Below are 27,398 nucleotides of genomic sequence, written 5' to 3'. Positions count from 1 at the left end.
TGAGCCAGCTGACCAGTCTCTGCTGCTCAGTCCACTTCAGGGCAGCTCCTGGATCTCATTATTCCCAACCAGACCAGGGGCCTCCTCCAGGATGTAAAAATTAACCCCTAGAGCCTTCAGGCATCCAGCTGAGGGTGCAAACTGAGCCCAGCTACTGCCCCCAGGGCCATAGCATGGAGGGCTGAATCTAGGGGATGAGTGACTATGACTTCACAGCAAGAGGCTCAGGCTCTCTGCAGACTCAGGCAGTGTCCTGCATCAGTTGCACTCACAGAAGCTCCCCCCTTAGCAAGCAGGTCTGACCCCATTCCATAGAGGGCAGAATTGCACATGTCCCCTTCAGCCCAGCCAGTTGCCTCAGCATCACCCTGGAGCAACCCGAGGTGGGGTAGACTGGGCTCCGTGGCTGGGACCAATCCAACGGTATGCCCATACTACCCACCCGGGTCAGCGGGTAGCGATCAACTTCTCAGAGTTCGATCTATCGAACTCCGAACGCGCTCCCGTCGACTCCGGAACTCCTCCACTGCAAACAGCAGTGGGGGAGTCGACAGGGGAGCCGCTGAGTTCAATCCCGCGGCGTCTGGACTGGTAAGTAGTTCGAACCTTAGTTCGACCCCCTCCTCCCCCCCCAGTGTAGACCAGGCCCAACTCTCTGCCCCAGGGCTGCAGGTGCCAATAGCTGATGTGATTCTGTCTCCACCCACTGGATGATGGTAGCTGTAGTCACAATGTTGGAGGCTGTAGCCCCTCAGTGGGGCTGGTTCTGTTGCCCCCTAAAGGAAAAAGCCCAAGTCCCATTCTCCAGCCCCCGAGCCAGCCGGTCTCTGAAACCAGATTGGAGCCAACACCCCCTAGAGGGGAAAAGGCACCAGGTCCCATTCCCCTAATCCCCCCTTCCCCCCCACACACAAACTTTTTAGATAATTTTTTATTTTCTACAACAATCAGAAAAATCTCAAAAAGCTACTGATAAAAAACCAGCCCAGCTATTTGCAAAAGTATGTACAGCATCTGGGATTCCACAACTCCACTAAAAAACATGTAATTTTAAGACAGCTTTGAAAAAAAAAGTTAGTCTTAAAAGCATCAAAATATTTAAAGATATCCAGGGAAACAAAATTTACAGTTCTATGGACCAGCTGGGAATTGGAGCCAAAATAATAGGCCAGTTCTCCAGCTGGTGTCAAGCAGATGTCACTCAACTGAGATCATTTATACCAGTTGAGGAGCTGGTCCAAATATTATATTAAAATTAAGGCTAAAATTTAGAGACATCCTCCTTCCCCACAAGGACTCCAGATTCCCCCAGTAATGCCCTGTTTTTCCGTGGCGATCAGGAGCCCCTGTCCCATGCCTGACTTGAGAAATCTTAGGCTATACATTGATCGAATTCATAATAAAAGCATCAGGTAGACAAGGCCCCAACTGCTTTGCCAAACCCTGTGGCAACGGGCCAGCCAGTGTCCTGTGTGCCCGCCAAGGAAAGGACGTGACCATCTCAGATCCACGGCCTCCATCTCCCGCACTGGTGGTGCTTCTGGGAAGCAATCGGGAAGGAAAGCAGGCTGCATTTAAACCACCAAGCTCTCTCTGCTGACGTCATGGTTCTGGAAGGGAAACAGATGCGGCAGGATCAAAAAAGAGAGACCCCCACAGAGGTGAAATGCCTTCCAGTGAGACTCAGAGCACACCACCCATTGAGCTGATCATAAAGATCAAGAGGTGATTTCCTCAGGGGGGTCTAACGGCCACTCACTGGGGGAAAATCCAAAGCACTAGCACTGTAGGGAGACAAGGGGTTGGGGGTGAAGGAATATCTTGGAAGCTTGCCTCCTTCACCAACAGGTGCACAGACACCATGGGCCGGGAGCTCAAAAAAATCATGTTGGGTGCTTATTTTGCCATTTAGTTCCAGAGTCTCAAAAGGGTTGTGTTTTAGAGAGAGAAAATCAGTACATACCCCAAGATTTGAGGGGGGTGAGGGGAAGTGCCTACCCAACCCTCTTTGCCCAGCCATGAGCACAAGAAAATGGCTTTTAAAAATCCCCACACCAAACAATAGGAGACTTGTGATGAAACCCTACCAGCCAGCCACCAGGGCTTTCTGGGGTAGGCAGAGTCCAAGAGGAACAGGCCAGCAGAGCCCTGAGCCGCAGGTTGGCTTGGAAGACTGAGTCTTGTGCTCTCAGTTATGTGGGGCCGTGTACATCTGCCTGCCCCTCTATCCCCTGAGCAGAGCTTTATCCTCCGGCAGTTAGAGGCTTCCTGCCCAAGACCCTTACGTGGAGGAACAATGAACTTAGATCACAGCTAGATCCGTGAGCAACAGCTGTGCTGCTGCCATTCCGGCCATGGATTTGCAACTTAGTGCCCCCTAGAGGAGAAGGCCCCCCATGTCCCATTTACTGCCACGCCCCCCTCTCCCTCCTGAGCCAGTGGCACACTGCGGAGTGTGATGGCAGCCGGTGCTCCCTAGAGAGGCGGGGCCCTGCATCCCATCCACTTACCCGTCGGAGCTTGCGGTCATTCTTGCCCCGGGAGGAGACCGACTCTGTTTCTGTGTAGGGTGGCGGCGGTGGGGGGAAACTGTCTTCATCCCGGTCCCGTCTGTTCCCCGATCGCGCGCTGGAACTGCTGCCTCCATCCAGGTCCTCGCGGCTGCCAGCCCGCCCCTTCTTGCGCAGCGCCTCCTGCAGGAGCCGCCCATCATAGTGGCCCCTATCCAGCTCCCGCAGGTCGTCCCTGCTGCGGCTGCGCTGCCGGCCGTAGTACTCCTCCTCCTGCCAGTTGGGGGAGCTGTCCCGATGCTGCCTGCCCCGTCCCCTACCCCGTCCCTCAGGCTGCGGGGACCAGTCGCGGTCCAGGTCATCCACAGAGTGGGAGCGGGGCCGCCGGGCGTAGTGCTCCTCCTCATAGCGCTCGCCCCGCCGGGGCGGGGGGACGAGGCGCCGGGTCTCGCTGCCCCGCCCACTGTCCCCCTCCCCCACGTCGCTGATGGGTGACATGGGCCGGCTCCGCAGCCGCCCCAGCCCCTGGCGCAGCTCCTGGCGCCGGTCGTCTTCGTGGAGCGAGCTGATCTCACTCATCACTGAGGCTGGGAAGGAAGAGAAAGGGTTAAATAGGCCTCCGTGCTCTCCCCAGCAGTCAGGGCTGGCCCCAATGCCCCAGGGCAGCGCTAGGGGGCGCTGTGCTGCTTGGAGCAGCCTGGGGGCACTCTCCCCTGACAGGGCTGGCCCCGATGCCCATGCATGGCGCTAGGGGGCGCTGTGCTGCTTGGAGCAGCCTGGGGGCACTCTCCCCTGACAGGGCTGGCCCCGATGCCCCAGGGCAGCGCTAGGGGGCACTGTGCTGCTTGGAGCCGCCTGGGGGCACTCTCCCTTGACAGGGCTGGTCCCGATGCCCATGCATGGCGCAAGGGGGTGCTGTGCTGCAGGGAGCTCTTGGCATCCCCTGGGTTTCTTGCTGGGTGGAAGGAGAAGAGGTGTCTACAGCCAAGAGGCTACTCACCTTTCTCCAGCTTGCCATTGACCTGGCCTGGCCGCGTAGGGTCAAAATTGGCCAGCTCCCTCTCCATGTAATAAAGGACCCGCATGGAGTCGTCCTGCTGGTTAGCCTGGATCCGATATCCGCTCCGCACTGCTGGGAAGAGAGGGAGCCGGAGAGGGGAGTGTGTTAGAGACCCCCTTAGTGCCAAACCTGTCTGGAAGGGGCAGGCACAACCAGTGAGATGCAGCCACCTCTGAGGCAAGGCAGGTAGGTACAGCTTAATAGCAATGCCTGAGATGCAGCCAACTCTGGGAAGGGGCAGCTGGGGAACAGCTGCACATAACGCTGCACAACAGCAAGCGAAGGAGAATCTCAGATCCAAATGAAGGGGGGTGGACTGGAATTGCCCAACGTGGGATTTGGCCATTGGGTGTATGGAGCTTTAAGAATCAACACGCTAAGCAATCTATGATGATTGGCGAGCACCTCTCTGCATAGCGCCCCCTACCACCACGCTGGGGCCCTGGGGCCGGTACTGACTGCAAGGGAAGAGTGCCCCTCCTCCCAGCAGAGCACCCCCTAGCACTGCCCCTGACTCCAAAAGGCAAGGGTGCCCTTCGGACAACTCCCTACACCACAGGTCTCCCATCCTAGCACTGTCCAGGCCTGACTCTGCTTAGCTTGCTTAGCAGCATGGCTCAGGCCATGAAAGGGCTATAACTGTGGCTGCCTGAGCTGAAGGGGACACTATGAGCCACGGGGAGCAGTGCCAACGCCATCCAGCAGGGGGCAGCAGTATCCCATCAACTCCCACTGCTGTACTGTCATCTGCCAAGTCTCTGCTTCACAGCCTGGCTTCTCCTTACCTGAGTTCCCACCACTATCCGTATCCCGGAGCAGGGGCACCTGGGAGCTGTTCCCTCCAACTACAAGGAAATCAAGAGACATTAAAGACATCAACAGCTTCAGCCTTGCTGCTCGGTGCCGTGATTTCCCCATCTATGCGCCCCAGTCCTGCAAGTCCCAGCGCTCCAGGTTTGCAGGATCAGGGCCCATAGTTCTACCACGTGACTAGGAAACCTGTATTTATAATACTGTAGAACCCATTGTGCCAGGTGCTGCCCAGACACAAAGAGACACAGTCCCTGCCCCCCAAATGAGAGTCAGCTGAGCACCGTAACTGTGTAATTAGGACTGAGTATGCTGCTATCCAGCTTACATCCCACCCTCCAGGTAGCCATGGGTGATGTAAATCAGCATTGACTCCAGTGGAGCTGCAGCCAACTGGCAGATCCCCAGCTGGGGTCACTGACTCCAGCACAGTTAGTTACTATTGTGGCAGCACAGAATTGACACAGAATGCAAAGTTACCGGAGCTGGCTCTGTCGTACTCTGCCCCATAGCCGTTGTACATGGGCGACATGGGGCCCATGGGGATCGTGGTGGCGGGAGGACCTAGCTTCACGGGGTTTGGGTGGGAGTAGATACTGGGGGCACCGACGCTCGGAGCATAAACACTGGGGACGCCGGCAGTGGCAGCTTTTCCAGCAACGTAGACTGAAAAGAGAAAGCAGGGGGAGTTTGAGGGATCGGAACATGCAGATCAGCAGAAATAGCTTCCATTGAGGACTTCCCCAAACTGCCTCGCAGCACCAGGGAGAAAACCCAGGAGTTTGGCTCCCAGCGCCCCCCCACAACCACTAGACCCCACTCCCCTCCCAGACCTACAGACAGAACCCAAGAGTCCTGGCTCCCAGCCCCGCCCGCCCTTTTTGTAAGTTCCCCGTGCAGCATGAGACAGAGGAGAGAACTCACGAGCCTCTGGGCAGCAGCACTTCTCAGGGCAGCAGGGGCACCGGACATAGCAGCAGCAGGTGTGGGGGCAGCACTGGCACCAGCAGATGCCGAAGAGGAGGAGGATGAGAAGGAATCCCAGCACCACCAGGACGACGAAGAGCCAGTCTGCAAAGAGGAAAAGGTTTCTCGTTATGGACGCAGTCGCCAACAGAACCCACCCAGCGGATCGGCATCAGGGCCTCCCTGCCCTGGAGAAACTGAGGCACACACCAAGGCCAAGGTCTGACCTGGGGCTTTGGGGGGTCAAGACACCCTAAGAGGGGCTGATTTACAGGAGGCCCCGTGGGAAACAAAGCAGCCCAGCTGGCAGGCAGCATGGCCTAGTGGAAAACACCTGGTTCTATACCTGGTTCTGCCAGTGGCCTGCTGGGTGACTTGACACATCACAGCTCCGTGCCTCAGTTTCCCCTTCTCTAAAAGGGGGGGGATTATGATCTTGACCTCCTTTGTAAAGATCTGCTCACGGAGAGTGCTCTGAAGGAGCTAGGGATTATTATTAGGCATCTAGAGCTAGATACATAGAAATCACTAGGGGAACTTTCACAGATTTCGAGGCCCAGACAGGACCATTCAGCCCTGCTGCACAGCCCAGGCTGAGAACCTTCACCAGCAATTTCTGCCTGCAGCCCACATCTGGGGTTCAACAAGAGCGCCCTTAACTTCAAGCCCTGATCCAGCAGAGTGGAGCTTAGAGAGATGCCTGATCTCAGTGGAGAGACTCCAAGGGCTGGAGAATCTGCCCCGTTCTGGGGGCAGTCGTCCCCAGGGTTAATTCTGCCCCCCCTGGGGAAAAATCTGCCCTTTATTTCAACTCTGGATTTGTCTCACTTCATCCACCAGCCATCAGATCTCACTCGCCTTCCTATGCTAGGTTAAAGAGCACCCCAGGGAGGTGCTGAGAGACTAACATCAAGTCACCTCTGAACCTTCTCTAGGAGAAACTCCACAGATAGAGTCTCCTGCTACCAGAGCACTGATCGCCCTTGTGGCTCTTTTTGAAACCCCCTACCCAATATCTGCTTTCCCCATCTCCCAACACAAAGACACTATGAAATTGGGAGAGGTGGCATATACCAAACAGAGCCAGTCAGTGTGTGATTAGTCTGCGGAACTCACTGCCACGAGATACTGTTGAGACCAAGAATTTAGTAAGATCCAAAGAGGGAGTGGATGATTGGACAACCTTGGCCAGGCCCTATACTCAACTTGATGGCATCCGTCTAACACAGAAAAGTGTTAATGCTGCATGCAATCCACTCAAACTCCAGGGAATGTTCTAGACATCCATGGGCGGAACCCTATTGATTTTGGGGAGAAATCAGAAGTCCAGAACGGGGAAAATGGAGGACACAGAGGCCCCAGCATCTGATTAGTAAAGATACAGCTTCAAGCAGCTCTGCAATTGTCTATAAATGAAGGAACCAGTTTCTAGTGCCATTAACACCTTCAGGCATAACTTCCCTGCTCCCGGCTCAGCGTCCAGATGCAGTTTAACATACAGACGCCCTGCGTTACTAGTCTCCCAGATAGATTGGTTGGGTACACACCTAGCTCCTGGCATTGGGGGGGTGGGGTGCAGTCACGGGGGGCACAGAGCCCCTGGCATGGGAAGGGGAGGGAATCTCTGAAATAGCATGAGAATAAATACACTGAAGATTGTGAGATGCTTAGATATGACAGTGATGGAGGCCAGACAAGCAGATCACCACCATGGTCTGTCTGACCCCGTCCATCAGGTCTATATCTTGTAGTCTGGAAGGGGAGTGGGGTCAAGTGGGTTAGAGCAGGAGGGGCTAGGAGCCAGGACTCCTGGGTTCTATCTCTGGCTCTGGAAGGGAAGTAGGGTACATGCTCACCTCAGCCCTGTGCCCTATCACAAGGTGAGCGCAAGCTACCTACTCAAACATGAACGCACCAGGAGATGCAGAGTTCAGGCTCTGGAGGGACTGTCCCCTTTGATCCTCGCACTAAGGAGTAAAGCCAGGTTGAAAATATTCCAGCAGCAGCACAGTTTTCCATAAGAAAATGTCATGTTGATGAAATCAAAGAGTTTCGCAGGAAGATACCGATTGTGCGTGGGGTACTGCTGTTCAGTGTGTTATAAGCCTCCCGCTCCCAACCAATTGAAATATAAATGCTGAAACAAAGCTTGTTGATGCAGTATTTTTTGGCATTCCGCCCCCAACTTGGGGAGATTGGAGCCTGTCAAGATCCCACCCCGAATTTGGACTATCGCCATTTCCGTTCTGCAGGAAATGCGTTTCCACCAGCGCTATCAAAGAACTTCACAGGGCGATCACAGCACTGCCACCTTCTGCGGGACAGAACCAGAACTGGGTATTACCTAGAAATCGATTAGTAATTACCTCATAATAATTAAGTATTACAACAGCCCAGCACCCCATGCTGAGCACTGGACATTTTTATCGCTATTCAGTTTATTATGGTAGAAGTCAGGAACCCCAAACGTGCCAGGCGCTGTACAGACATGGAACAAAGACTCTCCCAAAGAGCGAATTAAAACCCCTTTAGCCATTTCTCTCCTCTCACCAGCTCACGTCCTTCTAGCTCTGCCTCAGTCACGAGCTAAGAGTAATGTGCACTGCATAAAAGCTAAGTGGTGGCATAATCCCCCACCCCCCAATATTAAAAAAAAAATCTAGCAAGGCAAGTACCTTCCATGTGCCCTATCTGAAAGCCTGGCAAAAGCTCTGAGACTTCGGATGATTTGCCTACGGGACAGAGAGAGAGACAGTTACTAGAGATGTAGGCGAACGCCGTAAAGGCAAGCGATTTGAAGCCAACTGTGCTATAAGGGTGGAGGTGGGGATAGTAAGCAGCGCACTGGCCCAGGTGGGCATTCAAACTGGCATCCGAGTGCTTGGCACTTTAGAGATCTCACTCACACAGGAAAAGAAAAAGATTTGGGGTGTAGCTACAGCCGGGTAACCCTGCCAGCGAGCTAGATCGGTGATTGGGCCCTGCCACGTGGGCATTGTGTGTCCAGAATGGAGGAGAGACTGAACTCTTTTTCCACTTATCTAGCAACAAATCCTCAAGCCAGGCTTCCAAACTTCACGGCTGCGGCGTCCGACTCCTGCCGCAGCAAGATTTGGAGCAGCCGTCCGGACAGTCTTGCGTATCCTACGGGGGGAAGTGGAGCCAGATGCTACATACTCCAGCAGAACCAAAGCCAGGGTGGGTTTGGCCACAGATCCACATGGCCCTGATCTCCAGAACCCTCCAGCTGAATCCAAAATGCATTTGGCTGTAGATCCACTGTGTTCTCCAGGACCTCCATAACAGGATCCATAACAGTTTGGATCAATGGCATATTATCCAGAGCACCGGACAACTCCATCCTCCTCCTCCAAATGCCTCTCTCTGATCTCAGCCTCCAGGCTCCCAACACCACCAATCCCTTTGCCCCAATTAGTCTGTCTCTCTCCTGCTCCCCTCTCCCTGTGGCTCCTAGGGTCTCTGTCTCCAATCTAGCCAGCACCCCCTCTCCCTGCCAAGCAGTCCACCTCCTCCTGTTGGGCCATGGCGGCTCTGGGTGGGGTGCTAGGCGAAGGTTTCGCCTTCTGGGTGGGATGATGGTACCTGCACCTGAGCAGCCATCCAGCCAGGACACCTCTTATCCCCACAATGTCCCAACCCATGAGCACGAGAGTGCTAGGGGCAGGTGGGCTCTAGGATAAGAGAATTTGGGGGCAGTCAGACCACTGCAGTGGGTGATGGAAGATTATAGAAGACCACTCCTTTGGGATCAGGGCTCCCCAGGCACAGCTGTCCTGTGGGAGGCCCCCAGGTTGGCGGCTGCTCAGTAAGGGTGCTGGAAAAGCATCTCCAGACATGGCAATTTTACACCCAAACTGAGCTCTTTTGCATCGCTGCACTTCCATTTTACAAGAGAGGGGGATGGATATGCCTGATAAGGTACAACCCAGGAGTTCTGACTCCCAGCCCCTGCCCACCAGATCTCCACAGCACAGCCTCCTTTGCTGTGCCCTAGTGGCAGGGGGCTGTGGCACTGCTCCTAGGAGTGACACATTGGTATCAATGACATAACCGTGGGGAAGCCCAACAGGATCAAAATCATTACAGGGCTAATTACTATTAGGTCATGGAGTTCCAGTGCCCAGAGGGCTGCTCTCTGAACGCTGAAACAGGCAGGACATTTGAGGATAAGAGCATGATCAGCAGCAAAAAGCTCCCGATTCCCATGGTCACCAAACTGGAACAGCTAGGAATCGAACGAAGGAGTCCTGTTTCCCAGGCGCCCCCGTCCTTTAACCCATTAGACCCCACGCCCCTCACAAAGCTGGGATAGAACCCAGGAGTCCTGGTTCCCAATCCATTAGACTTCATTTCCCTCCCCAAACCAGGCACAGAACCTAGGAGTCCTGTCTCCCAATCCCCTGCTCTAACCCACTAGACCCCACTCCTCCAGGGATAGAACCCAGGAGTCCTGGCTCCCAGCCCCTGCTTTAATGCACTAGAGTCCATATCCCTTTCAGAACCTGGGATAAAACCCACTGCAGAATACATAAGCCCTTTTAGCTCCAGCAGGGAAGCTAGATTCTAACTCCCATGCCTCCTGTTAGCAGCCAAGCCAGGAGGGAGACAGTACATTTATGAGACGGGCAGCAGGGAAGAAGAGACGTTTCAGGAGATTTCGGGGGAGGGGAGCGTGGAAAGTCACATCTTATGCCAGCTGCGAGTGTTGCTAGGTAGTGCTGCATGACGGTTAGCACTGTGACTGGGAGTCAGGACACCTGGGTACTAGTCCCACCCCGGCCAATGACCTACTGCGCGAAATGGCCAAGTCACTTGGCCTGCATGCATCAGCACCCCCTTCCATCCTTTATCTAGTGGCAAACTCTTTGGGGCAGGGACTGTCTCTTGCTGTGTGGGCAGCGCCTGGCATAACGGGGACCCGATCTCAGCTGGGGCCAAGGACTGTCTCTGTCCGTGCAGTGCCCAATGCATCGGGGCCCCAATCTCAGCTGGGGCAGGGACTGTCTCTAGCTATGTGTCCGTGCAGTGCCCCAACCTCAGCTGGCACTATTGTAATACTGATACTGAAGTGATTGCTCTTGAGGAAGCTAGGCCAGCCATGCTGGACACACACGCCAGCTCACAGGCGACACTGAATGGGAAGGAGTTCATTGTAAACAGCAGAGGACAGAAGTTAATACAAAGGGACTTTGTTGGAAGACCTCCTTAGTTTCGGCTCCTTAAGTCCCTTTGTATTAACTCCTGTCCACTCTGGTATTTACCTGACTGGGAGGCTGAAATTCCTGTTTGTGAAGCAGTGCAAGCAGCACAGAGAGGAAAGGGCCCATGAGGAAGCTGCCGTGGGGCAGAATCGGAAAGGCCCTGGGGATGAGGAAGGGAGGCAGGAGCTGTGTGCGAGCAGGACAGCACTGCCCTACGTGGGCTGCAGGAATCACTGCTTCCCCTTTCTGGTTAACCTCTTCCTAGCCCAAAAGGCTGTTGATGCCTCCGACTAGTGCTGCTGTTACTCTGCTCCAAAAGCACCTTTGGGGAAGTTGGGCACTGGGCAGAGAATGGCACGCACCAATTTACCAGCTACGTGTGGAAAGGGAAGTAGCTGCCTGTCTAGCACTATATCTGCCCCTGCGCCAATCTACGAACCCCACTGCCCTGGAGCACAGTGGTGAGCCCATATAGCCTGGTATTCCACCTCCTCCCCAGATCAGTCCCCTGGGCTCATCTAGCCCCGTATCCTGCCTCCTCCCTGCCACACAGATTCAGTCCCCTGGGCCCATCTAGCCGGGCATCCTGCCCCTTACCAGCCACCCCGATCAGACCCACAGGCCCCATCTAGCCTGGCATCCCGTCTCGACAGCACCTCCCAACCCCACTAGAACATCCCGCTCCTCACCTGCCTGTGTCCCAGTCCTGGCCACTTACCCAGCACGATGAGCTCAGCGTAGGCCTCGTTGTTGCCCTGCAGGTCTTGTGAAGAGGTGACGGTGCAGTAGTACACACCACTGTCGCCCCAGGCTGTCTGGTCAATGCTGAGGTCGGCATCTGTGGGGGAGACAGAGGAAGGCAAAGCTGGAGACGCCAGGGTGGGAGCATCAGGATCACAGGCTAACATGCAGGAGGGGTCTCCAAGCAGGTGAGCCAGTGCACCAACGAGCCCTTTCAGCATAGTCAAGGCAAAGGCAGTGGTGTCCAGTGGTTAGAGCAGAGCCAGGACTCCTGGGAGGGGAGTGGGATCTACTGGGTTAGAACTGGGGAGGCTGGGAGTCAGGGCTTCACATTATTGTTAAGATACCAGCCAACTGCATGGTGTTCAGAGAAACAGCAACAATAATTAAGGGGGTCCCCGGGGGAGGCTCTCTGGCCCGGGCTGTGCAGGGAGGCAGACTGGATGGGCATCATAGTCCCTGCTGGCCTCTGTGGTGTGGGGGGAGGGAGGGGAAATCTATGAATTATCCAGGGCTTGTGGGACCAAGTTATGCAGAGAAATTAAAAGCGGAATACTCCCCACTGGGTTCAACGGCTGCAGCCCCCGCCTGCTGATCTCGAACAATGGCACTTCCACCAATTGAGGGCTTTGAAAACCGAAATGAACACTAAACCCTCAAGTATGCACACAAGCCACCATGCCCTGCCATCGGGAACAGGCTGGAGTAGCAGGAAGCCAGAGAACAAGCCCTTTTGATCTCAGCAACCCAGTGGCAGAGCTGAGACTGGAATCCAGGTGTCCAGAATCCCGGCCTGGGCAGCTTTGGGACAATATTTTTTAGAGACTCAGACTTTAAGGTCAGAAGGGACCATTATGATCATCTAGTCTGACCTCCTGCACAACGCAGGCCACAGAATCTCACCCATCCACTTCTATAACAACCCCCTAACCTATGTCTGAGTTACTGAAGTCCTCAAATTGTGGTTTGAAGACCTCAAGCTGCAGAGAATCCTCTAGCAAGTGACCCGTGTCCCATGCTGCAGAGGAAGGCGAAAAACCTCCAGGGCCTCTGCCAATTTGCCCTGGAGGAAAATTCCTTCCCGACCCCCAAATGTGGTGATCAGTTAAACCCTGAGCATGTGGGCAAGACTCACCCACCAGCACCCAGGAAAGAATTCTCTGTAGTAACTCAGATCCCAACCCATCTAACATCCCACTAGAAGTGGCTAGTGATTCTGGCCCTGGATTTTCAGAATGTGCCGAGCCCCAAATCCCCCAAAAAGAAAGAAGTCAGGTCTCTGTAAGGAGTCCCACCCAAATCGCTAGTTGGTTCTGAAAGTTTCAGCCCAATGTACAATATTCCCTCTAATTTTTTACATGCGGAATTAATTTTGTTATGTGCACCAATATGGAGTGATGTGTGGTGGGGGTGGAGCTGAGGGGTTCGGAGTGTGTGCGCGTGTGTGGGAGGGGGCTCAGGGCTAGGGCAGAGGGTTGGGGTGCAGGGGTGAGAGGGTTCTGGCTGGGGGTGCAGGTCGTGGGGTCAGAGATTTGGGGTGCAGAAGGGGGCTCAGGACTAGGGCAGAGGGTCAGGGTGCAGGATCTGGGGTAGGGTCAAGGATGAGGGGTTTGGGGTCCAGGCTGCCCCAGGGCTCTGAGACACACATGGACAGACAACAGGGACTCCCCCTAGCTCTCTCTCGCCATAGCCGGGCTGGGGCAGAGGCAGAGGCATCTCTCGCTGGTCGCAGGAGTCCCGGGGCTGGAGGAGAGGCGCCTCTTGCCCCGGAGCAGCCCTTGACAGCCTGCTGCATGGCCACATGGCTTAGAGGGAACTTAGCCTGGCTGTGTTGTGTAGTGGATAGTGCACTAGACCAGGGGTCAGGACACCAAGGTTCTATCCCCAGCTCTTGCCAATGACCTGCTGTGTGACCTCAGACACCTCTCTATGCCCAAGATCTTGTATATTGTTGGTTTAGGACCTGAACCTTGAGTCGGTTTTGACAAACTTGGTCTAGGATTTTGCTGCATGCCCATTAGATCATCTTGTACTTTGGCTGGACGTCTCCTCTCATCTGGCCTCCTGTATAACACAGGCCAGGGACTTTCACTCTGTTAACCAACGGATTGTGTTGGACAAAACCATCTTCCAGAAAAGCCTCCAGTCTGGATTGAATGACCCCAAGAATGGACAATCCACCACTTCCCTGGGGAAGTCATAACGGTTAATCACCCTGGCTGTTAAAGCACTTTCTTTCTAGTTGAAGTGTGTCTGGCTTTAACTTCCATATGTTGGTTCTTGTTCTACCATTCTCCACTAGACTGAAGAGCTCATTAGTACCTGGGATTTTCTCCCCATGAAGAAGAGATCAAATCACCCGCTATCTTCTTTTGGACAAATTAAACGGATCAAACATTCACACACTCTCACTGTCAAGCTTTTCTCTAGCCCTTGGATTATTTTCACAGCTCTTCTCTACACCCTCTGCAGTTTTTCCAACATCCTTCATAAAAAGCACACCCCAGAGAGCTGGACGCAGCCTTCCAGTATTGCTCTCCCCAATGCCAGCAAGCTTTTTACACTTCATAAACAAGCAGTGTTCCCCGCTGCTCCAATTCACGGAGTGATGCTGAAATCTGGAATCTGTGACATCACACACTCATCATAAAATCCAGCCACAACACCTAGCAGCCTAACTAGGACATCACTGGAGTCCTGAGCTAATTGGTTCAATTCTGCTGACCTGCATCTTCAGCCAGAGTTTCAGTTAGACTCTCACACTTCCTGCCCCAAATGGTAATTAAACTTTTGCAAAGCACTGCAAGGATGGAAAGTGTTATGTAAGAGAATCATTAGACCTGTGATCAGCTGTAATTAGGGTTATGATTTAACTGTTGGGTAGTGCTGTTAGCCAGTTGCAGCGTTCCACCCCTGAGCTGGCTGCATTTTGGTAGGGGGAAGTGAACCACAGTTTATGAAGTGCAAGACTCTAGATGAGTATTAGAAACTGAAGATTTTTGCTGCATGAATCACGCACCAGTTGGGCCAGATTACGACAAAGCTGCTGCTATCACAGAAACGCCTCCGGGTAAGACAACACAAAAAGAAAAGGCATGCTAATTTAACAGAGTTTGGCTGGAGACAGCTGAAGCACAGCTCCAGTTGGTTTTAGACACATGATCACAGGGCAAAGAGTTTTGCTGTGGACTTTTGACCCACCATAACACAATGCGGTGGATTTACATTGTGAAACTAAAGCAAATGCAGTAGAACCTGAAAATATTTGCCTTGGAGTAGAGCCAACCGAGATCCTGGCCCCATCATGCCAGGCACTGCTGAGATGCAGTCCCTGCCCCAGCTGAGAAACAACCCCCATCATGCCAGGCGCTGCTCAGACACACAGCAAGACACAGTCCCTGGCCCCAAAAGCTTCCAATAAAACTACACAAAGGCAGGTTTATTATCCCCAGATGGGGAAACTGAGGCCGGTGGGAAATAACTTTTCCAAGGTCACATAATGAGTGACACTGCAGAGCTGGGAACTGAACTCAGGATCCTAGTCCTAGTCTGTGCCTTAACCACAGGATAGCGTCCCTCTCCCCTTCCTAATGGAGCTCAGAGCATCTGACACCAGAGCACTCAGCTTAACCTTAACCAGATACTGCTGTTCTGATACCCAGGGGTAGGTCACTGCAGGGCTATGAGTGGTTACAGCTGGAACAGGACCCAGGAGTTCTAGTCACAGATGGGGGACTCAGCACCCACACTCTAACCCAATGCCCCAGCAGTGCTATGCTGCAAAGAGCTGGGTGCTGGCTCTCTCCCCTCGTAGACAGTGCTGGCCTAAATGCCCCAGCACGGGTAACCGAGGCTGTGACAGTTTGCACAATGGTTAAAGATTCCCTAGCACTGTTGGAGATTGGCCACAACGCTGCTGCTATTATAGGGAGCTCAATTCTGCCTCTCTCAACTTCTCCACCTGCTTCCTGTCATACAGGGCATTCTTTGCTACCTGCCCTGAACTCTCTCCTGTTATTGTCCACTGTTAAATATTTGTTTTGCCAAATCCCAGAGGTGGCTGCATTTCAGCCCTGGGTGAGCGACACCGAAGGGCTATTAAGGAGTTGCAGCATTCCACCCCAGAGGTGGCTGCATTTCCATGGTAGAGAACTCTCTTCCAATAACTTAATGGCAGCCCTTTCTTTTCAGAGCCCCCACTTCAGTTTCAAAGCCACTGCTGTATTAGTTCCATCCTTCTGGAAGCCAACATGCCACGGGTATAAACAGGAATTATCCGGCTTGGAGTTAAGACACTGAACTGGGACTCCGGAGATCTGGGTTCAGTTGGTGCTTTGCCACAGGCACCCTGAGTTTGGGCATATTACTACATCGCTCCGTGCCTTAGTTTCCCCAACTATAAAATGGGGATGATAATCCCTGCTCTGTATCTCTAGACTGTGAGCTCTGGGGGGCAGGGACTGTCTCTCACTGTGTGTCTGTGCAGCACCTGGCACTACAGCCCCAAGCTCAGCTGGGGTGGGGACTGCCCCCAGTTCTCCGGCTGCTACCATAAAACACCTAATAAGCAAGCAGTACAAATGCTAAGCACCCCACCTCATGTTATCCCCATCTCAGTTGAGGGATCCCTAGACCCCACCAGAATGCACCGAATAAGCAAACACACAGCAGCTCCTTTGTCCCATATATACTGAGGGTGACGGTAATCGGACACCACTCATAGAAGTCCCCTGAGCGCTACCGTAATACACCTAGTAAGTGAGTTGGGGGCTACCATGAAACACCTAATAAATGACCAGCACAACAAGCCCTCTACCTGGCACAGTTACTCCTGAGGGCTTTTTGCACCAAAAAATTAAAAATTCTGCAAATTTTATTTGTCAAATAAATGTGGAGGCTCCAACATGGCACTGGGGAGCAGAGGCCACTGGCTGCACAGGGATGAGAGATCACTGTGCTGCTCCCCTCTGGGACACAGAATCAATGGTGAGGCTGCACCCAACCCTGACACAGCGCAAGGACCGGGCCTGCCCCAGAAACACCCCAGGGCCCTGCCCTCTATGCCAGGTGCGGGCAGGCAGGCTCAGCAAGGCAGGAGTGGAGTGGCTTAGTGAGGGGGGGATCCAGGTGTGGGTTGAGAGGGTTTTGTGTGGGGCAATCTGGGTGCAGGGAGATCTGGGTGCCATGGTAATCGGACTCTGCAGGGGGGTCCAGGTGAAAGTGGTTCAGACTCAGCAGGGAGGGTCTGGGTGTGTGTGTGTGGGGGGGGTAGAGCTCAACAGGGGGTCTGGGTGTCAGAGTGAGAGCTCGGTGGGGGTCTGGATGTGGGGAGCTCGGGGTTTCAGATGCTGGGGGAGAGGGGCGGGGATCCAGATGCAGCTGGTTGGGACTCGGTAGGGTGGGGATGCGGGTGTGAGTGGCTCGTTGGGGTGGTCCAGAAGCAGGGGGAGTTGGGGAGCTCAGAAGGAGGGTCTGGGGATGAGAGGGTCTGGGTGCATGGTGGAGCAGCCCCCTGCAGCTGAGGAGCGATGGGTGCCAGAAGCAAGGGAGGAGTTTGCAGAGCTTCCTACAGCCAGAGGAGAAATCTGGGGGTGGGTCTGACAGCCCCAGATGCTGTGCAGGGAAAGAGGAAGTCCCAGCCAGGCCTAGTAGCAGAGTCCAGCACAGGGTAGGAGTCACTATCCGGGTCTTCCCCAGTCCCATCCCCTGTGCCACAGTGATTCACCTCTCTGCCAGCTGCCATGGGCACCCAAACCATACTGCTGGGGAGGGTCATATGACCACTCTTGTGACTTCCCTTTCCTTCTCTGTCAGAAAGGCAGATTTCTTTGCTTCCCCACAGAAAAATGCAGGGGACAAATTCTGCACATGCACAGTGGTGCAGAACTCTCCCAGGAGTACACAGTGCTGTAGTTCCCAGCACCCAGTGTATTACCATACTACACCTCATAAGCCCTCCACCAGGCACAATGCCCCCCTGGCATGCTACTATAATCTAGCTAATAAGTGATCAGTAAAAAAACCCTCCATCCTTCCCTGGAACTTACTGTTGGTGATGGTGATCCGACGCCCCTGATAGAAGTCCCCCAATGTCACGGCGTTGCCCTGCTTGGTAGCCACCACCCGCACGGTGCGAGTGCTGTCCTGGCACTCCACATAGGGGTTGTAGCCAGGATTGTTCTGCTGCAGCTGGTTGTTGATCTGGTTCTCCTGACTGCTAGGGTTGAAGGCATCGGCCAGGCGGCTCCGGCAGTAGGACTTATACTTCCAGGTGACGATGGGTGGCTGGGTGGCTGAGGTCTGATAGTTGCACTGCAGGGTAACAGGCTGGAAGAGGATCACCACGTTGAAAGGGTTCAGCACGGTGACTTGCATCCCGTGGGCAGGGCCTAGAACAGGGAAAGGGCAGGGTCAGCTGGGCGGTCAGGTCAGATGGGCCAAAGAGGGTCACATATGGGGAAGGGGCTGTGGCCCCAGGCAAGTGAATGACAGAGCCAGAAAAGAACCCAGGAGTCCTGCCTTCCTGACCCTCCTGCTCTAACCGCTAGACCCCACTGCCCTCCCAGGACTGGGAACAGAACCCAGGCATCCTGACTCCCAGCCCCCTGCTCTAATCACTAAGCCACATTCTTGTCACTCTAGAAGTCAGATTGCCATTACAGTGGTTGACTCAGAGACATGACCAGACTAACTTCTCTGTCCGCCCCCATTTGAGGGTAAACAGCCATTGAAGAGTCAAGCGTAAGAGGTCTCAAGTGACCTTATTACAGGACAAATCAGGAACAGAGCCATCTCAGGGCTAACTCATCATCGCTTGGATCACCATCACTTCCACTGGCCCATGAGCCATTCTGTGAGACACCCAGCCCCATGATGCTCAATCATCCCTGACCTCACTGTATTCAAAGAGAACGCCTGGTGCTTTTCAGAGTCACGAGTTACTAACCCACACGGCTTCATGTCTAAGAACAGTCGGGATATTCTGGAGTGGCAGAACTGGGACTAGAACTCAGAGGAGTTGGGGGTCAGGACTCCTTTCTCTAACCTGCCAGACCCCACTCCCCTCCCAGAACTGAGGATAGACACCAGGAGTCCTGGCTCCAGCTGCTCTGCTCTCATAGAATCATAGAATCTCAGGGTTGGAAGGGACCTCAGGAGGTATCTAGTCCAACCCCCTGCTTAAAGCAGGACCAAACCCAACTAAATCATCCCAGCCAGGGCTTTGTCAAGCCTGACCTTAAAAATCTCCAAGGAAGGAGATTCCACCACCTCCCTAGGGAACCCATTCCAGTGCTTCACCACCCTACTAGTGAAAAAGTTTTTCCTAATGTCCAACCTAAACCTCCCCCTCTGCAACTTGAGACCATTACTCCTTGTTCTGTCATCTTCTACCACTGAGAACAGTCTAGATCCATCCTCTTTGGAACCCCCTTTCAGGTAGTTGAAAGCAGCTATCAAAGCCCCCTCATTCTTCTCTTCTGCAGACTAAACAATCCCAGTTCCCTCAGCCTCTCCTCATAAGTCATGTGCTCCAGCCCCCTAATCATTTTTGTTGCCCTCCGCTGGATTCTCTCCAGTTTATCCACATCCTTCTTGTATCCTGCTCTAACCACTAGACCACATTTCCCTCCCAAACCCAGGGCTAGAACACAGGAGACAGAGTTGGCACTCTTCAGATTTAACAGATCTCACACCCTCAGTGAGGAAATGAAGCTTCCTCTACTGTGACCCCACAGCAGCCATTTTAAAACCACCCACACCACCACAAGCCCCAACACTTTCCAGTATCAGAGGGGTAGCCGTGTTAGTCTGGATCTGTAAAAGCAGCAAAGAATCCTGTGGCACCTTATAGACTAACAGACGTTTTGCAGCATGAGCTTTCGTGGGTGAATACCCACTTCTTTGGATGCAAGACACTTTCCAGGTCACTACACCAACAATGTTCTCCCTGCATAGTAGGGCATGCATTCCAATTAAAGGGCAGGAGGAAAGCCAGGTCACCAGTTACACCGGGAACAGGGCCAGGAGACCAGGGTCCATGCCCCAGGGGAATGGAGGGAGCCTGCCCAGAGATCTCAGCTATATCTATCTTTTGCTGAGAGATCACGGTGCTTTCCCAGCACCATGCGTTCACACCACCCCGCAGGGATAAGGGTAACAGAAAGCCCCTCCCTCGAGGCACATCACCCAGCAGGGAGTTTCGGCAGACGTGAGCTCACCAGGACAGGGCGGTTGCCCTTCCGGGAAGGAGGCCACACCTGCGTCTCTGCATTGGGGTGCGCCCAGCGCCAGGGAGAGCTGTATGTGGGTGACATGGGACACCCCGCCGTCACCTCACTTGGCGTGGGAAGCTGAACAGGCCAGCGGGCATGAAACCCAGGGTTGTGGGAAAGGTGAGGGCTGAAGAGGGAGCTATATTTGGCAGCTTCTTGTACTACCTGTTTACCTTGGAGGGAAAAGTTAAACACACACACAGAGCAGAGAGGCGCAGGCTGGTTAGACAGAATTGGGGGAGGTGAAAGGACACTTGCAGTCTCTGATCCCACCTTCCCACCCCGCTACCTGGGACCCCCAATCCTACCCCCGCGCTGCCCCCAGCCCGCTACTGGGACCCCCAATCCTACCCCCACGCTGCCCCCACCCCGCTACCTGGGACCCCCAATCCTACCCCCGCGCTGCCCCCACCCCGCTACCTGGGACCCCCAATCCTACCCCCACACTGCCCCCACCCCACTACCTGGGACCCCCAATCCTACCCCCGCACTGCCCCCACCCCACTAGCTAGGATCCTCCAAGCTAGGCCCTGAACTGCCCCAGTAGCTCAAGGGGACCCCTATGCCAACCCCCCATGCCCACTAGTGGGGTCTCAGGCAAAGGGCAGCCCAGGGACCCACACTAACCCTGCCCAATGCCCACTGGGAGGCAGCCCAGAGACTCCCCCACTCCAACTAGTAGGGCTAAGAGCCCACCCAGATGGGGGACAGCTCAGAGACCCATTCCAAATCCCCTGCCCCCCTGGGGGCACAGCAGCCCCCACCCTGAGGGAGCCACAGCTGGGCGGGGCTAATCCCCCCTCACACCTCGCCCCTCCAATCAGCCGTCGAGTTTCTCCCTTCCCGCCCCCCCTGCAGCTCGGGGCAGAAGACCCCGCAGCTCGCAACGACCCCTCAGAGGAGGGTGGAGGGGCGAGGGTAGGGGGGGTATGGCGGCGCCGCCGCTCTCTCGCTCTCCGGGCAGGGCGGTTACCTGAGATCCACGCGCCGACCAGGAGCCACAGCAGAGTCCGCAGAGCCGGCTGGGGTCCCCGGGTCTCCATCCCCGCCTCCCCCAAGCAACGCGGCCGGATTAATTCGCCCGCGTCGGGCTCCCGCCAGGGGGGCAGGGACGCTGCCCGCTTGACTCGGTCACGTCCGACTCCCGATTGATTCGCCCGCTCGCTCCGCGCGTCTGTCTCCAGCTCAGGTGCTGCAGCCTCGCCCAAGGCGCGGGACGTACCAAGTCCTCGCGGGAGTTGAGGGGGGGGTGAGAAGAGAAATACCTCCCTCTTGCTCAACAGCCCCTCAGGCGTGGGCTGTCAACTCTGATTCCATCGTGTCTTTGAATCAGGGGCTCCCCCCTTCCCCTTTAAAGCTGGAGTTTAAAATAAACACCTCACCTGTCTCCCTGCTCCCCCCGGGGTTGAAAATGGTCCGGCCCAGGTACCCATAGGAGGGTACTTGGGACAAACCAATTTGTAGTTTGGAAATTGGGAGAGAACTTGGTTGGTTTACCCCCCCCCCCCATGCCAATGAATTGGCCCAGGGACACGCCCTAGACTAAGTTGTGGGAGAAACCACAGTAACTTTAAAAAGGGGAAAGGATGAATGTGACATCCCCCCTTTATGAAAATGGACTGGCCCAGGGGCACGCCCTAGAGAAAGTGGTGGGAGAAACCAAAGTAACTTTTTAAAGGAATTGGGGGGAGGGAAGTTGTGACTCTCATAGCACCCCTCACATAATTGGGAAATGGACTGTCTCAGGTGCAGCCAGGCAAAGTGTGTGTGTGTTGTTTCTCTTTCTTAGGGGGCCAGTAGCACTGGGATCAAAGGGGAGTTTTGCCTCAGGCCTAAAGCCATCTTGATCTAACATACACTGTCCAACAAGTTTTAAAGACTTTAAAAGGAAGGAAACAAAATTGGGAGTGAAAAGTTTTAGAAACTTTTTTTGGAAGGGGAAGCGGAAACTTTCAAAACTTTTTCCCCTTCCAAAAAAGTTTCTGAAACTTTTTCCCCTGCCAGCAAATGATTTTGAAAACTTTTTTTGCAAACAGTGTCTGAAACTTTCCTCCCTGCTCAACACAAGTTTTGAAAAAATTTTCCATCTACAAAAGAAAGCTTCCAACACTTTTTGCCTCTAAAGAGTTTCAAAACCTTTTCCTATTTAAAAAAAAAGTTTCAGAAACTTTACTATGAGTTTTGAAAACCTTTTACCCTTCCAAGAAGAGTCTCCGAAACTTTTTCTCCTTCCACAAAAATTTCAAAAACATTTCCCCTTCCAAAAATGTTTAAAAATTTTTTCTACCTCCCAAAAAGAGTTTAAAACACTTTTCCTATAAACAATTTTTTTTAAAACTTTACTCTCAGCACAATAAAAGTTTCCAATACTTTTTTCCCTTCCAATTTTTTAAAATGTTTATTAATTATTATTAATTTTATTTAGATTGATGTAACGCCTAGGTGCCCTAGTCATGGACCAAGATCCCAATGTGCTAGGTGACGTACAAACACAGGACAGAAAGACAGTCCCTGTTGCAAAGAGCTTTCAATGTAAGTATAAGAGAAGAGACAACATGGATTCAGACAGACCCACGGGTGAGTGCAAGGAAACAGTGAGATGATATCCAACTCCCACCAAATATTTATCTCCCCCGGAACTTTTTTACCCGAGAGGCAGAAAAGTTATAGAAACTTTCTTTGAGGGGTGGGAACCTTCAGAAACTCCTTTTTAATGGAAGAAAACTCTTCAAAACGTCTTTGTTTGAGGAAGGAAAAGGTTTTGAAAGGAGAAATGGTTCAGTTATGAAAATCTGGGACAAAAAGGTTTTCAAACTTTGTGGAGGAGATGTTTTCCAAAACTTTTGTTGAGGGCTGAAAAAGTATTTGTCTTTTCATAGAGAGGGGGGGAGATTTTGAATTTAAGGATGAAAACGTTTGTGAACTTTATTTTTGGAGGGCAGAGAAAGGTTTTGAGAATCCTTGGGAAAATTTTTGGGAACCATTTTATTGAGGGGAGAAAAGTTTTCAAAAACTTTTCATAGAGAAAACTAAGGTCCCAATCCTACAAACACATACGCATGTGCTTGCAGAGGAATTACTTCACTCCCACTGAGAACTCACTTGGCTATGCCTACGCTGCCTTTTTGTCAATAAAACTTTTGTCAGTCAGAGGTGTGAAAAAACCATCCCCCTGACCGACAAAAGTTTTACCGATGTAAAGTGCTGGTGTGTACAGCGCTGGAGACGCTCTGCCACCAACAAAGCTACCGCCCCTCGTTGGGGGTGGTTTTATTTTGTCACAAAGAGCGGCTACACTACCTTACAGCAGCAGTGTAGACATAGCCTTAAAGTAGGCACATGCTTAACAGGAGCAGGATTGAAGCCCTGAGACCCTCCTCCCCTGTGGCCCATTCCCAGATTCTGGCAAACAAAAGCTAGGGATGCCCAGAGCGTGTGGATACATTTTGAATTTACACGTGTGTATTTGAGATCAGAATTATTACAGTCAGAGCATGACTCTGGATCGACCCTGGGGAGCTGAGATCAGAACCCAGCCCTGCCCCCGCTGCAGTCAGGGCATGACTCTGGATCGACTTGCGGGGAGCTGAGATCAGAACCCAGCCCAGCCCTCTTTGTAGTCAGGGCGTGACTCTGGATCGACTTGGGGGGAGCTGAGATCAGAACCCAGCCCTGCCCCCGCTGCAGTCAGGGGGTGACTCCGGATTGACCCTGGGGGAACTGAGATCAGAACCCAGCCCTGCCTCCATTGCAGTCAGGGGGTGACTCCGGATCGACCCCGGGGGAGCTGAGATCAGAACCCAGCCCTGCCCTCACTGCAGTCAGGGGGTGACTCCGGATTGACTTGTGGGGAACTGAGATCAGAACCCAGCCCTGCCTCCATTGCAGTCAGAGGTGACTCCAGATTGACCCCAGGGAGCTGAGAATCCAGCATGCTCTCCCTGGGGCTCCCCAGCTGGCCCCTGCTGAGCTAGGGCAATTATGACCTCACTCTCAGACTGATGACATCACAATGAGGTCAGCAAGCCGTTGCCTCCTGCTCCAGCCTCTGGGCACACCCCAGCTAGCCATGTGCCCCCGAGCAGTGGCCCTCAGCTTCCTCTTTGCCTTGATCTCTGCCGTGGCCAATGGCGACCCATCCCTAGGCGTCTCCCTGCCAGAGCCCTGCCTCCCGGGCCGCCCATGCACCCTGGCCTTGATCTCAGACAACCCTGTGACCCTGAGGTGCCCGGGCGCCCCCCACCAGGGCCCGGTCTCTTGGCAGTATGTGGATCCCTCCCGGCCCGGGGAGCGGCCGGCCACCTTCATCCGCACCGGGCACCCCTTGGCACTCATCCCCATTCGCGCCAAGCTGTGGCAGCTGCGCTTGAAAACCCGGCTGCTCCGGGGCGACCTGCGGATTCTGGATCCCGGCGTGGAGGACTCGGGCGTCTACACCTGCCGCCGCGGCGACGCCATGCTGGCCTACTACGAGGTGGATTTCCAGGACGCCGGGCGCCTCCACATCAGCCACGCCAGCCTGGGAAAGGCCGCCCTGGCTAACACCACCGTGGAGCTGGCCGGTGGAGCCCGGGGGCAGCTGTTCACCGCCTGGGCGCGCTGGCAGCCCTGCGACCGCTGCGGCGGCCCCGGCGAGAGGAAGCGGGTGGGGTTCTGCTATGCTCAGCTGGCATCGCGCCCCCAGGGGCCCCTGCCATGCGGGCTGGCCGGGCGAGGGCTGCCCCAGCGGGGGCCGGAGCTGCGGGTGGAGAGCTGTGAGGTGCCATGCGACAGGGCCTACACCCTCAGCCGGGATGAATGGGGCAAGGCCCCCCTCCTTGTCGTCACCCGCTACCGAGCCCTGCCCTACGCCAGCGCCAGGCTGAGGTGCCCAACGGCCTCTATATACAGGTACAAGGAGCCTTTCCATGCTGGGGAGACCCAGGGGCCCATGCAGCCATGTATCCCCACCCTCCATCCCCAAATCAGACCCATGGGCCCATCTACCCTAGTATCAGGCTCCCTCCCTGCTACCCCAGATCAGACCCATGGTCCCACCTCAGCTGGTATTCCCACCCCACCCCAGATCAGACACGTGGGCGGCCTATCTAGAGCAATACCCGCCCCCCATCTCTAAAAATCTGTCCCCTAGCCAGGAGCTCAGGCCTGTTGCAGAATCTCGCCCTCATGTACGGGGATAAATCCAGGCTCCTTGGTAGGGTGAAACTGGAGGGGGCCCCCGGGAGGGAACGGGGTAGATTGGAAGGAGTCAGCTTGTTTGCACTGAGCTGGTTCCTGTGTGGGTGTTGGGAACGGGAGCCAGGTTAATAATTTACCACCGCAGTGAACCTTCACCCTGGTCGAAACTGAGCTGTGGGATCAGGAGACAGTGCCTGGAATGAAAAGGTCCCAGCCCGGCATTAGGGGGCGCTGTGCCACAGGGAGCAGGGTAGGGGCACTCTCCCCTGGCGCCAGATGCCCCAGCATGACACTAGGGGGCGCTGTGCTGCAGGGAGCAGGGTGAGGCCTCCCCCCAGGCAGTCAGTGCTGGCTTCGATGCCCCAGCATAGTGCCAGGGGGTGCTGTGTTGCAGGGGGAAGGGTGGGGGCTCTCCCCTGGCAGTCAGGGCTGCCCCAATGCCCCAGCATAGCCTTAGGGAGCGCAGTGCTGCGGGGGGTGCAGTGGGGGCGCTCTCCCCTCATAATCAGTGCTGATGTCAATGCCATCCTTAGCAAAGTGTAACAGCAAGTCCCTGCCCATGTATGGTCTTTTAAAACCCCAGCGCACTTTAATAAAGAGATACTGGCTATGAACCCAGGCGTCTTGGCTCCAAAATGAGTCTAGCTCCTGCTCAGGGGATACAAACTCCACCTCTGGGGGCTTCTGACCCGTAACTTTCACCATCCACTAACTTCATCCCAGATCCCGACAGGAAAATCACACCCCGTTAATTCATTCCCCACATGCTATTTTCTGGTAGCATCCAGTGGTGCCAGCCCTCATGATTTTACTGTGACTCTCGATTTTCCTAAAGCCCTCGACCGCTGGAATCATGTTAGCGCTCGAACCTCTGCTTTCACGGAAAACACATGACTAGTCTTCATGGCTACACAGAAACCCTTGGAAATGTGACTCCTCCCACCTCCAACATCAGAGGGCCAATTAAAATCAGCCTGACACCGATCATTTCTTTAACCTTATGATTTTTGGAAGCTGCTCTCACGGTTTTTTTAGCCAGCCTCAGACTTTTTTTTAAAGCCAATCTCACCATTTTTTAAACCAAACAAAGGGGTTTTGAAGCCGATCTCGCGATTTTTAAGGCAATCTCACAATTTTTCCACAGAACACCTCATTAAAAGTGAATGCCAGGTCGTCCTCTTGTGGCTGATGCATTGGAGAATAACCTACTACTGCTACCAGCTAACCATGCTTCTTCTCCTGTAGCTCAAGCACTAGTGTCTAGGGTTCAAATCATGCACAAAATCCTGCCTGGGGCCTGTTTTGGTGGCATCCCCGCTCCAGCCCTGCCCAGCTGGGTGTGTTCATAACATATCAGTGCAGATGAGTTTAGCTACCGGCTGCAGACGTCTCACTGGCAAATCTGATCCCACTCTAGCCCCAGCCTGTGCTTAAGGCTCTGGTAGGGTTGGCATTTGCTGTTGTGGGGATGGTAATATCTTGTGGGCCAGACACATCTCAGGTAGTTTCATTGGGAGATGCTGACTCTGACATTTCTGCTGCCTGGTAATTCCATAGATAAGCACAGGGGGAGGGAGAGATTCCTGCCATCCTAGTCCCGGCCACCTGGACCAATTTAGCCCCCCCATCCCAGCACCCCAGACACCCCCACCCCCAGGGTCTCCCTCTAGGGGAGATCAGGCTCCATGGATAGCCAGCCTTCGGCCTCTGCTGATGAGAGCAAGGGGGCTGGTTAGTGCCAGTTGAAATGCACAGAGACCGGGTGAACTCATTCCAGCCAGCACCCCTTAGAGGGGTCCCATTCCCTCCCCTTGAGCCAGCCAGTTCCCCGCCCTGGGGCTGGATCGGAGCTGGTGCCCCCCCTCCGAAGGGTAATGCTTTACTCTCAGCCCCCCCGGCTCTAACCTCTAGACTCCACTCCCCCCCAGAGCTGGGGAGAGAACCCGAGTCTTGTCCCGTGAGCATGTGCAAAGCCCACGCCCGACTCTGCTAACCTCTCTCTGTCTGCTCCCAGCCCCGTGTACTGGCAGGAAGGCCCCACCGCCCTGACCTGGCTGGACCTTCATCAACGCAACGGCTCCATCAGCCTGGACAAGGCGACCGGCGGCGGGACCCTGCTGCTTTCCTCCTGGAACGGCACCGATGCCAGCTATTACCAGTGCTACGTGGGCGGGCGGCTGGTGGGCCGGTTCCTGGTTACCCCACCTAGGGTGCTGGCCCCCGCCCCAGAGCTGACCCGCGCCTACTCAGCCATCGAGTCCCTGGTGGTGGGGCTGGCCATCTTCCTCATCTTCCTCCTCTTCCTCAGCATCCTGCAATCCTGCCGCAGGAAGCCAGGAACCATCATGGCTTGAGGGGGCTGCAGCTGACATCATCGCGAGGGGCTGGGGAATAAACATATTGACCAGCAGCTTGGCTAGGTGTGCACTAGGGGGCGCTGTGCTGCAAGGAGTGGGGTGGGGGGTTCTCCCCTGGCAGTCAGGGCTGGCCCCGATGCCCCAGAGTGATGCTAGGGGGCGCTGTGCTGCAGGATGGGGGCTCTGCCCTAGCAGTCAGGGCTGGCCCCGATGTCCTAGGGGGCGCTATGCTGCAGGGAGGGGCAGGGTGGAGGGCTCTCCCCTGGCAGTCAGGGCTGGCC

General features: G+C 54.5%; 3 protein-coding genes across 7 annotated transcripts in view; 2 read left to right on the top strand and 1 right to left on the bottom strand.

Annotated features, from left to right (window-relative positions):
* Positions 1-916: 916 nt before the first annotated feature.
* On the bottom strand, positions 917-20,687 carry LSR (lipolysis stimulated lipoprotein receptor). 5 transcript variants are annotated; one of them, XM_039512836.1, is made up of 10 exons: positions 20,556-20,687; positions 17,357-17,698; positions 11,287-11,406; positions 8,022-8,078; positions 5,305-5,451; positions 4,861-5,046; positions 4,356-4,415; positions 3,511-3,642; positions 2,511-3,097; positions 917-1,610 (listed from the first exon to the last, which is right to left on the bottom strand). In XM_039512836.1, the coding sequence occupies exons 1-10, from the start codon at positions 20,623-20,625 to the stop codon at positions 1,575-1,577; spliced, it is 1,737 nt and encodes a 578-aa protein (XP_039368770.1). In that variant the 5' UTR covers positions 20,626-20,687; the 3' UTR covers positions 917-1,574. The 5 variants fall into 5 exon arrangements, with proteins under 5 accessions (XP_039368770.1, XP_039368771.1, XP_039368774.1 ...); XM_039512837.1 differs by having other exon boundaries at positions 3,511-3,639; XM_039512840.1 differs by lacking the exon at positions 20,556-20,687 and adding an exon at positions 19,529-19,769.
* LOC120390291 (myelin-associated glycoprotein-like) overlaps positions 20,636-27,398 on the top strand; it is a 36,725-nt gene continuing 29,962 nt past the window's right edge. The window contains exons 1-2 of the mRNA XM_039512832.1: positions 20,636-20,771; positions 22,008-22,114. The gene's annotated coding sequence lies outside the window, so the exon portion shown is untranslated. The remainder of the gene's footprint in view (positions 20,772-22,007; positions 22,115-27,398) is intronic.
* On the top strand, positions 23,573-27,170 carry FAM187B (family with sequence similarity 187 member B). The gene is made up of 2 exons (XM_039512841.1): positions 23,573-24,472; positions 26,775-27,170. Exons 1-2 carry the CDS (start codon positions 23,595-23,597, stop codon positions 27,112-27,114), a joined length of 1,218 nt encoding a protein of 405 aa, XP_039368775.1. The 5' UTR covers positions 23,573-23,594; the 3' UTR covers positions 27,115-27,170.

The sequence above is a fragment of the Mauremys reevesii genome, linkage group 24, assembly GCF_016161935.1.
Source record: "Mauremys reevesii isolate NIE-2019 linkage group 24, ASM1616193v1, whole genome shotgun sequence".
NCBI lineage: Eukaryota > Metazoa > Chordata > Testudines > Geoemydidae > Mauremys > Mauremys reevesii.
Note: the sequence above shows the minus strand (reverse complement) of the source record. Positions and strands in the feature narration are given on the sequence as shown.